General features: G+C 37.0%; 1 protein-coding gene across 1 annotated transcript; it reads right to left on the bottom strand.

Annotated features, from left to right (window-relative positions):
• Nucleotides 1-6,045: 6,045 nt before the first annotated feature.
• Nucleotides 6,046-8,428, bottom strand: LOC102255556 (tripartite motif-containing protein 60). The gene is given in 2 exon segments (XM_005862991.2): nt 6,046-7,500; nt 8,279-8,428. Coding segments are annotated over 2 exon segments (1,383 nt in total). The 3' UTR covers nt 6,046-6,267.
• Nucleotides 8,429-11,690: the final 3,262 nt, after the last annotated feature.

The raw sequence follows: 11,690 nt of genomic DNA, 5'->3' as shown, positions 1-11,690 counted from the left end.
CTGTGGGAGCACACTGACCACCAGAGGGCAGCTCCTGCTTTGAGTGTCTGCTCCTTGGTGGTCAGTGCACATCATAGAGACTGGTCGTTCCACCGTTTGGTCAATTTGCATATTAGCTTTTTATTATATAGGATAATTTGTTTACGAGCCCCAGGACTGGGTTAAGACAACACAAATTACAGTATTTGTAGGCTAACGCATTCAGCAGAGATTTATTGAATTTCATGTGCCTAGCTGTCATTAACAGAATTCACCTTCTCCTCCTCCTAGTAACATGTAAAAACTGCTTTTGACATACTTACCTTGACACATTGAGGCAAAGGTTAAATTTCAGAATGTTAATGCCTTTGCCTTTCCAAAAGTCACCACCACTCATTTCCTTTCGTGTATGTTAATTACTGTGGCTAGTTTAACCAATATGACAATGCTCACAAACAACCGATGGCTTGTTCTCAGATACTTGCCTGAGTCCAGAGAGCAGGTTTCATCATAGGTTATTCAAGCAAAACTCTCTTTGAAGAGCCATTATGATAATTTTTTTTAAGTGGAAGTTTTTCAGCATGCTAAATACTTTAGAAATGAAAACACAATACTTATTAAACAGATCAAAAGTGCTTCAGAAAAATTATGATAGGGTAGTGAGTCAATAAATAATGAAAGCCTATTTCAGGAATTCAGTACCTTTCAGCCAAAGTGCTTTATGTATGGAGAGAGCTTCAGCCATTCTCATCAAAGTACCAGTATAATGCATTTTATATCATAACCATTTATGACAAGAAAAATAAAATGACTGTCCCTCACTTAAAGCGCAAAAAGTGTTTAGATGACAAATCATGATCAGTAAAATGCAGCTAGTTTAAGATGGCAATTCTTAAGCCAAAAGCTTCGTGAAAATTAATTTTATCCTCAAAATAATTAAGTCCAAATTTAACAGTCAGTAAAACTTAAAGTCATGAGGACAGACAAAAACTTGCATAAATTATAGGCCAACATTCAGCACCTAAACCTTGTGTTGTCATAAGCCTTTGTGAGCACAAAGCAGACAAGATTTTGCCAGGAACTGCAAAAAAAAAACAAAACAAAACAAAAGAAACAAACAAACAAAAAACCCCTAAAGTAACAACAAAAACCATGATGCCTTATGTCCTAAATGATGTCAAAGCCCAAATTAAATAGGCAAATACATGTTAAACTATTAAAAACTGTCTTTTAGTATAGTAAAAACCAGGCCAAGAAATGGATTTGGACTACATTTATTTAAATTAGACCTCATCTTTTTTACTCTGCCCTCCAGTTCCACCCCCCCTCCAACTGCTCTCAGTCTGTTTTCTGTATCTATGAGTCTGTTTCTATTTTGTTTGTTTATTTTGTTCATTTACATCCCACATATAAGTAAAATCATATGGTACTGGTCTTTCTCTGACTGGTCCTTAGCATAATGCTCTCCAGGTCTATCCATGCTATCACAAAGGGTAAGAGATCCCTCTTTTTTATGGCTGAATGGTATTCCATCAGGGAAATGTACCACAGCTTTTCTGTCAACTCATCTACTGTTGGACACTTAGCTGCTTCCAAATCTTGGCTATTTTAATAACACTGCAATGAACATAGGGGTGTATATATTCTTCTGAATCAGTGTTTCAGGTTTCTTTGGAAATATTCCCAGCTGCTCTAGACTTATTTGTATGACTGAATTCATTTTGTGACAGTGTGACTCATATTCCTTTGTCTTATTCCGTGCTCCCTAGAGACAGGACGAAAATAAAGTTCTCTCTTGGGTAACTTTTTAAAAATCTTTGTACTTAAACTTGTCTGATAGGCCTAATTTTCTTATTCATTGCTTTCTCATAAACCCTGAAAATCTAAAATTCAAGTCAGTAGAAACATAATGTTTAAAAATTCAGATTAGTGCTCTATTTCAAATTTTTATTTCTTTGTGAAGTGTCATTTCATCCTCACTAGTATCATAATTCGCATAAAATTTTTTATATATTTCAACATCTTCTCTTCATGTCTTATCTATAAAAATATTTCAGCAATATGTTATGCTCTGCAGCTGATGTCAAACACAGTTATGCTGGCTGGCTTAATTTATTAAATACTATTCAAAGAAGGGGAAAACTAAATAAATTCCATTTCCACCTACATGTAATTGAACATTTTGTGAAGTGTTAAAAGAGGGTCATTCACTTTCATTTCTTGACAGTAGTGAAACATTTCATGTAAATTATCAGTGAAAATAATCTGCTGTCACTGCTCCACTGCTTAGCCTAAGTTGACTTATGTATAGTTTCTCCGTTTCTCCAAGAAAAACTGGATTTTTTTTCTGTTCACTACTACTCAGCAAATAGATTTACACTGTTCTCAAAACTGCCTGGTACTAGCACAAGAACAGACATATAGACCAATGGAACAGAATAGAGAACCCAGAAATTGACCCAAGCCATTATGCTCAATAAATAGTTGACAAAGGAGGCAAGACCACACAACAGATTCAAGACAGTCTCTTTAATAAATGGTGTTGGGAAAATTGGACAGATACATGCAAAAAAATATGAAACTAGACCACCAACTTTCACCATACAGAAAAATAAACTCATTTTGGACTTAAGACGGGAAACCATAAATATCTTAAAAGAATCCACAGGCACCAAATATAAAATACCAGACATATGTCGCAGTGCTATCTTTACCGATACAGCTCCTAGGACAATGGAAACTAAGGAAAAAATAAACAAATGGGACTACATCAAAATAAAAAGCTTCTGCACAGCAAAAGAAACCATCCACAAAACAACAAGAAAGCCCACTGCATGGGAGAACATATTTGCCAATGTTATATCCGATAAGGGTCTAATCTCCAATATTTATAAGGAACTCATACATCTTAACAAAAGGAAGATAAACAATCTAATAAAAAAATGGGCAAAGGACTTAAATAGACACTTTTTGAAAGTGGACACACAAAATGCCAAGAGACATATGAAAACATGCTCAAAGTTACTAATCATCTGAGAGATGCAAATCAAAACAACAATGAGATACCATTTCACACCTGTCAGAATGGCTATCATCAACAAATCGACAAATGACAAGTGCTGGCGAGGATGTGGGAATGCAAGACTGGTGCAGTCACTGTGGAAAACAGTATGGAGTTTCCTCAAAAAATTAGAAATGGAACTCCCATTTGACCCAGTAATCCCACTTTTAGGAATATATCCCAAGAAATCAGAAACACCATCAGAAAGGATATATGCACCCCTATGTTCATGGCAGCACAATTTACAATAGCTAAGATTTGGAAACAGCCTAAGTGCCCATCAGCAGATAAGTGGATTAGAAAACAGTGGTACATCTACACAATGGAATACTATGCTGCTGTAAAATGAAAGAACTCTTACCATTTGCAACAGCATGGATGCACCTGGAAAGCATTATGCTAAGCGAAATAAGCCAGTCAGAGAAAAATAAATATCACATGATCTCACTCATTTGTGGAATATAATCAACAACATAAACTGATGAACAAAAATAGATCCAGAGACAGCGAAGCACCAAACAGACTATCAAACCTCAGAGGGAAGGCGGGAGGTGGGGGATAGGGTACAGTGTAAGAGATCAACGAAAGGTCTTATATGCATGCATATAAGCATAACCAATGGACACAGGCACTAGGAGGATGAGGACATGTGCTGGGAGGTGGGAGTGGCTGAGGAGAGGTCAATAGGGAGAAAAGGAGACATATGTAATACTTTAAACAGTAAATAATTTAAACCATATAAAAGAAATTAAAATATATGGCTTTTAGATCAACTATGTGCCAGATCTCTGTCTTCCCCTTTCAAAATCCTTAATCTTGTACACAAAGTTTGCTTTACTTTGTAAATATATTTACAGATGTCAACAATTAGGATGGGCACTTTTGTGTGGCATTAATCTTTCTACCACAACCCAAACAAAAGAAACACGATTTATCCTCCAGGATGCCTCCCTAGATCCCCTCAAGCACACCAAGGCACCTTCCTTACGGGCTCGTCAAGTATGTCTTGTATATTTCTATTGTTGGTGTTTTTATGGTTACCCAACTTAGTCTCCTAGACTGTGAGTGCCACGAGATTGCTCTAACTCTTATAATAATTAGATATCTGAAAAATTCCAAAAGGTAAAGGGAAAACTAGCACAACAGTGAGTTTTGTGAAGAATTAAGTTGTAGAATTAATATGTGGAAATTAGTAGTCATTTTATATTAAAATAGAAATCATTGTGCATATCTCCAATAATTGTCACAATACATGACGCTTAGTAAATATTTTTTAAAATATTGGCTGGTTGAAAAACTACTAACCACAGTTGAGACTTAAAATTAAAGTATTATTAAATGGAGACCTTTTTGCTGTTTCCTCATAGAGATGTACTTATCTATATTTGGTTTATAGAAATTGTGACATCATGGAAAAAAAAGAGATAAATTAATTAGTCTACTCTAAAACTATTCATTTTCAAGATGGACAAATGTTAACGTTAAATAGTATATTCCCCTTCCTAGGATGTTAACTGAGGATTTATTATCGCTTTTTACCTGTAGCCACCAAAAAATTTTAAATGTATTTATAATTTAAATTAAATAATTTAACTTTTCATCTTTGGAAAATAGAGAATAGTCTACAAATTACTATGTTTTTAAAGAAATCTGAGATGTATCATCCTGGAAATAGTATATATTTTCTTATAGCTATATTTATTCATAAATACTGTATTAATAATTGCTCATGACATTAAGCAGAGGTCTTAACTTATGACAATGACATTTCAAAATGTGTTTTTAGGGTATTTTTGAAATTGCAGAATAAATTCCTCATTTGTATATTATTGGAAGCAAGGAAAAATATAATATCCTTACAGATTGTTATAAGGCTGATTTGGTTCAGAGGTGTTAGCAGTATGATATTATAATGATCTCAATATTTATTAATAAATGTGTGCATGACACATAGCTTGTTGTAACCAAAATGACAGTTTGTCAATAAAATATCTATTAGGTCTGTAACATGTTGCACAGACTACAGAATAATTGAAAGGAATGGCACACACTCGATCAATACCACGAGTAGCAGAGGGGGTCTGGATAATTTACCGCAAACTGAAAATGATTTTCTGGGCATGTATCTCATCAGCAGCTTACGCGGGAAATAACAGGCATTAACAGCGACAGAGCTAGGTCCCTATGTCATATTTCAATAACTGTATTTGATTTTGTTGTTTAGCTTGCCCTCATCATTTTACTTGTTTGCCAGCCCCATAAGAACAGTCATAAAATGAAAGTAGTACCATTTCCATTAGATGTTTTTGGTAGCAAACAACAGACTGAGTCACAACATAAGACAAATGGAGACTCTTTAAACTCAGTCCCTCCTTGTCACTTGGTGTTTATAGATTACTATTGCCTAATAGGCCAGCAAACAAGCATTATACTTCTACAAATGTAAATTCATAGCAAAGTCAATAGATGTTACCAATACTAACCAAAGAGAAACTGCAGTATAATTATTTCAATTATAATGGAATAACTTCAAAAAAACTCATTTTTGAGAGACAAAAACACTTGCAAAAATCATTTGGTTTTATACATGTGTGTAGAAAGGAGAGTTTTATAGATTCTATAGCAGCTTCCTTGAAATAAATTGACAACAGAGAGATCAACAGGAGAAAATGTAAACAAATTTATTAAATTTTAATATTGCATGCACGGGGCATTACAGGAAAAAAAGTAAATACCCTCCGAAAGAAGTAATGTTTGAAAAATTATATGTCGTCTCAATAGAGGAAGGGAAGGGGAGATGTAGGTCACTTAGGGAAAGGTAAATGATTTTTAGGAAAGATGAATGGGCTCTTAGAAGAATAGATGGTTGATAAAATAGTTTGTTACAAAGTTGGTCTGGATGTGGTGTCAACTTCTAGTCTCCTCTCCTGTGATAAAAATCAATCTACCCTGTTGATGAAACTTCTGGGGAAAGGATTTATGATAATTGATTTCCTTTTGGAGAATTGGTCTTCAGGTAAATGAGGGGAGTTCAGAGAAAGTCTCTCTTTGCATTTGCTGTTTTTTAAGTACCCTCAGCTCAAAATAACCAATATACTAAAGCAGCATATTTTATTTTTTTTATTTTTATTTTTATTATTTTTTTTTGAAATGTACTTGGGCCTTTTATTACAAGCACTCTCTATTAACAGGAAGAGTAGAACGCATCAAACAGATTGCAAGGCGGTTCATCTTTCATCTTTGACTACACGCATTTCAAGTGATTTTGTAAAAAGTCCTATGCAGAAATAGGGAATCAGTTTTTCTGTAAACCTTTCACTGAAAGTATGCAAATGTGATCTATTTTTCAAATTATAAAATGAAACTTCTCCCAACTCATAGTCCAGAAAAATGCCTATCCGTTCCCAGTTGCCTGAATCCCATGTGACAGATGTATTTGCCCAGAACTGAAGCTGCCAGCAGCCATTTCTTGGGGATGGTGGCATAGGAGGATTCCTGGGGAAAGATTCCTTACACACGCCTAAGGACCATGCCCCTGTGCCTCTCACTTCTACCTGCCAAAAATGCCTGCCAGCATCAAATCCCTCAGAACTCAGGACAGCTGCGTAAGAAGTCCGTCCATGAAGATTATGAAGACCAAATGCTGTTCTATAGGTCACACTTTTTCTATCTCTTGAGATAATGAGACATGGATGGGCTGTTTCAGGATCCAGTGTCAAATCTACCTGAAATGTGTGGATCATTCTATGCAGGCCCAAATAATGTGGGGGGAGAGAGCAACTCTCCTCCTTTAATTCATATAAAAAGGTGGCCGGGGGCTCTAGGTTATCATACCTGATGTGGATACTTTCAATACCAGTGAGTAAATCCATGTCTGTCTGCAAACACTTACTGATAATATCTCCAAGCAGACTGTTTAATATGGTGCTGTAGTTTGATATTTGGTTTTTCTCATCCATTAATTTTTCTTCAACATCTGTTGTTTCATTTAGCGAACTGATAAGCATTGCACTCTGTTCCTTTTCCAAAAAATTTTTAAGTTGTTTAACTTCAGAGTCCAATTCATCCTTTTCATTTTCTATCCTCTCTCTCACTTCAAAACATTTTGACACTTGCATTTCTGACCGATTTTCAGTATCTTTAATCTGCTCGCTCAAGGACTCGATATAGCTCTTGAGCTTCCTCCTGTGAGTAGCTGCAGCTTCTTCAACGGGCATCAGAGGGTGATCCCCGTGATCAGAGGAGACACTGCACTGGGCACACAACAGCTGCAGGTCCTTCTCACAGAACAGGGCCAGACCCTCACTGTGCTTCTTACACAGGGGTTCCTCTTGCCTTTTACTCTTTCCCCTTATGCGTGGAATCTGCTGAATAATCTCAGTCATGTGACATAATTGGGTGTTCCTCTTCAAGCTCCTGTCAGGGCAGTGGTGGAGGCAGACAGGACAGGGAAAGGTGCCCTGTAGAAGGTCCCAGCGCTGGTAGATGCAGGAGAAACAGAAGTTGTGTCCACACTCAGTGGTCACTGGGTCTCCCAGGTGATCCAGGCAGAGGGAACAGCTGGCCTCCTCCTGGAGGTTGGCCAGGGCAGCTGCAAAGGCCATGGTACAGAGAGGGTATCTGTTCCCAGACAGTCTCTTCAGTCAGTGTGATCCTCCAGGAGTGAAGAAAAGTGAGAAGCTGAGGTCTGCTCAGGCCTTGCTCCCTGTGGAAGCCACTAGGAGTTTCCAAGAAGAGTTCCAGCCACCAAGCTGTAGTCCAGTCTTCTTGTCGCCCTCTTCTGTATTTAACACCAGTTTGCACAAGGGATGTAGAGTGCTCCTGGTCAAAAACCAAGCACAATTCAAGTCATATGAGGTTTCTGGAGCCTGCTCCTTTGAGTGAGTCCCTGAAGAGTGTCTCCAAGAAGAGTTTCTGAAGCCAGTCTCCTACCCGTTAAATGCTAAGTAATGTGAGCCTGGCCTATATATACCACTAGGAGGGTGAATCTCTTTAAGACCTCACCCACCAAAGCTCCTCCCTGGAGGTGGAACTTGTGGGCAAGGGTGGTACTAGGAGGATCTTTAGAAGTCTGGTTGATGGGATCTCCTCTTATTCCTGAAAGCTAGGAGGGACTAACCTTGTTAACATGCATAATCTAATTTGTACCTTTATAATCCTCCCTTGAATACTTCAACACCCTTTAATCCCATTTGGCTGAGGAGCAAACTAAAATGAAAAGTAAAATCTTGCCCTAGCTTAGCCCTGTAGACCTTCCCAGCGCTGGTGGATGCAGGAGGAACAGAAGTTGTGCCCACAGGCAATGGTCACTGGGTCTCTCAGGTAATCCAGGCAGATGGGACAGCTGGCCTCTGCTTGGAACTTGGCCAGGGAAGCTGCAAAGGCCATGGTGCAGTGAAGGTGACTATCAGAAGAGACTCCCTTCAGTCATTGTGATCCACCAGGAGCGAGGAGAAGTGAGAAGCTGAGGTCTGCTCAGGCCTCCCTCTCTGTGGAAGTCAGTAGGAACTTCCAAGAAGAGTTCCAGTGGGCAGCTGACATCTAGTCTTCCTGTCACCTTCCCTGTATTTAACATCAGGTTCCCCAAGTGAAGATCAGATGTGGACTCTGGTCAAAATCCAAGCACCACCCAAGTCATAAGTGGTTTCTGGGGCCTGCTCCTTTGAGTGAGTCCCTGAAGTGTGTCTCCAAGAAGAGTCTCCGAAGCCAGTCTCCTACCAGTTAAAAATCTAAAGCAGCATATTTTAGAATGGCATATCCTTAATTCATCAATACTTTATTAAATTATCCCCCAAATTCAGAGTGCTAATAAATCAAGAAAAAATGTAAGATCTGCAGATTATAAATATGATTCTTACACAAAAAATAATAATACATATTTTTTAAATTTCTGAATTTGGAAGTTAAATTTGTTAGGATCTCTACTTATTGCTTAGAAGGAGATCAAATCTATTCTATTACCTTTATATCCTACATAAATCTAACTGAGCTGTTTTCATTTTCCTTTATCTCTTTTCAGGTTATTTTAAAAGTGTGTGCTTTTTAATGCCAGTATCCTCAAGATTCATATGTTCTCACAGAACTGAAATGAAAGAAATGAAAACACATTTTGCAAAGTTGATAATGTTGTCAGTTTTTTAGATAACACAACAGAGTCATTGTTTCTAAGCTGTGGTGGGTTTCTTTTTATTTTTATTTTATTTTATTTTTATTTTTTAGTGATATGAGTCATCTGAGTTGCTTTTCGATCATTCCTGTTATTTTCTTTAAGGGTAGTCCATCACAAGGGGATATTTGCGTGCTTTGGTAAGGACACTTGACAGAGAAACAGAAGCCCTCCAGAGTGCACCATTGTACACACATTCACCTGAAAAGTTCAAACTTTTTCAAATTAACTGCCTTCAGTTAATGATCCTAAGAAAGCAGAAAATTATGAATTCAGAGAATTGCAGTCAGTAAAAATTGCAAAAAATTTGGCTTTCTTTTCAAATAAAGTGGGAAGAAAAATTTCACATGGACATGATATCTAAAGTTGTGTGTGTGTGTGTGTGTGTGTGTGTGTGTGTGTGTGTGTGTGTTAGTCCATGATGTATATAACTATTTGGCAAAAAGTGACTTCTCTTTCGTTTGGGGTTAATTCAAACTATTGGCTGTGATACATAGTGCCTCAGACTTCACAAACTGATTCCACAGACATTAAATCTCACAAACTTTCTGGGAAATAGATATTATAATCCCGTTTTAGAAATGGAGAATCTGATGCTCGAAGAGCTTATGGTATCTGGACAAAATATGAATCTTCTAATGCCATTTCCTTTGTTCTTTATATTAAAACTCAATAAGTCTTACTTATATCGAGACTTACATTGCACTCTTGAAGGGGTTCAAATAGACCTGGCCACAGTGTGCTATTTTGGCAAGTGGATTATTGTGAGCTGGAGGCAATCAAGACCCTGCAGCCTCAAGAGAAACTTTTTATCTATACTTTAAAATTTTTAAATTGAGGACCTTGCCCATGATAGGTTTATTACAAGAAATAACTTTTTATGAACTATCTCATGGAGGGTAAACATCTAATTACTGAATATCTGCTCTTCTTATTGTCATGTAAATTATCCTCTTCTCCCCTGAAACCCCAGACACTTACCTTCTTCCTTAGCTCAGGATTTTCATATATACCTCAATTTACCTTTTTGACTTTGAATTTATCATGTGTGTGGTGTCTCTGACTCTCTTAGGTATGTGAGGTTGCCATGTGCACAAAATTAAATTTGATTTTTTCCTGATAACCTGTCCCATGTCAATTTAATTATTAGACAAGCAAAAGAATCGAGAAGGGTAGAGTAAAATTTTTTCTCCCCAAAACTCTGAATATGAGAGCCTTGTTATCTCCATTAAAATGTTAGTCACTTTTATTAATAAATATTTCTGAACAAAAGAACATTCATTTCGTTGAAACTGGTGTAAAATTATGGTGTTATTCGCTGCAGTAAAAAAGAAGGAATTTTTACCATTTGCAACAGCATGGATGGAACTGGAGAGCATTATGCTAAGCGAAATAAGCCAGTCAGAGAAAGATAAATATCACATGATCTCACTCATTTATGGACTATAATGAACAACATAAACTGATGAACAGAAACAGATCCAGAGACAGAGAAGCATCAATCAGACCGTCAGACCTCAAAGGGAAGGTAGGGGAGGGTGGGTGTAAGGGGGAGAGCTCAACCAAAGGACTTGTATGCATGCATATAAGCTTAACCAATGGACACAGACAACAGGGGGGTGAGGGCATGAGTGGGGGGATTGGAGGGTAATGGTGGGATAAGGACACATATGTAATACCTTAATCAATAAAGAAATTTAAAAAAAGAAAATTTGAAAGACTAGCATTAAATATTCTAAATGAAACAGAAAGAAAAGGTTTTATTAAAAAATATAATCCCAATTGCTAATGTAAACAATTTAGCATAATTTTAGGATAAATATAGCTTTGAATTCTGGATCCAATAAAGAAAATAAGGTAAACACTATTAAGTTAGCTACACAAAAGCCCATTCACAACCAAATTTCCCCTTTTCTTCCTCATATAAACAGGTTAAAAATGTGAAATCGTTACTTTTCCTGGCTATCTTAAAAGTGGACGTAACATGATAACCAGTTCTGCACAGGAAATGTCAGCAGAAGTCACTCAGTAGGGATTCCAGAAAAGTTTTTTAATCGAACAGACTCAGCCAGCCTGTTTGCCTTTAGTTGTTTGCCTTTCTTCTTCTACCTGAAATGTAGATATAATTTCTGAGAAAACAGGGTCATCTTATGACCAGAAAAAAAGACACATGTACGGGATGTGCCATTGGAAGAAATAGAAGACATTGTCTTTGAATAGCTTCTATAGGTTTCTTATTGAGTGGGATAGAAAAATCTCATAGTTGTCAAACCTGTCTTTATTTGCAGCCAATCAGGATTTTAACAAACACAAAATGTGTTGTTGAAATTGGGGTGCCCCAAAAAATATTGACTCTGCTAAGTGTTAAAAAGATACAAACCTGGGAGGCAAAGCACTCACAATTTCTGGGTAGGAAGGTATTGCTTCGGGTTATATGAAGAAAACATTCAGTATAACTATAGCTTGCTATAGACCACATACTGA

This window comes from Myotis brandtii, unplaced genomic scaffold (genome assembly GCF_000412655.1).
Source record: "Myotis brandtii unplaced genomic scaffold, ASM41265v1 scaffold17, whole genome shotgun sequence".
NCBI lineage: Eukaryota > Metazoa > Chordata > Mammalia > Chiroptera > Vespertilionidae > Myotis > Myotis brandtii.
Note: the sequence above shows the minus strand (reverse complement) of the source record. Positions and strands in the feature narration are given on the sequence as shown.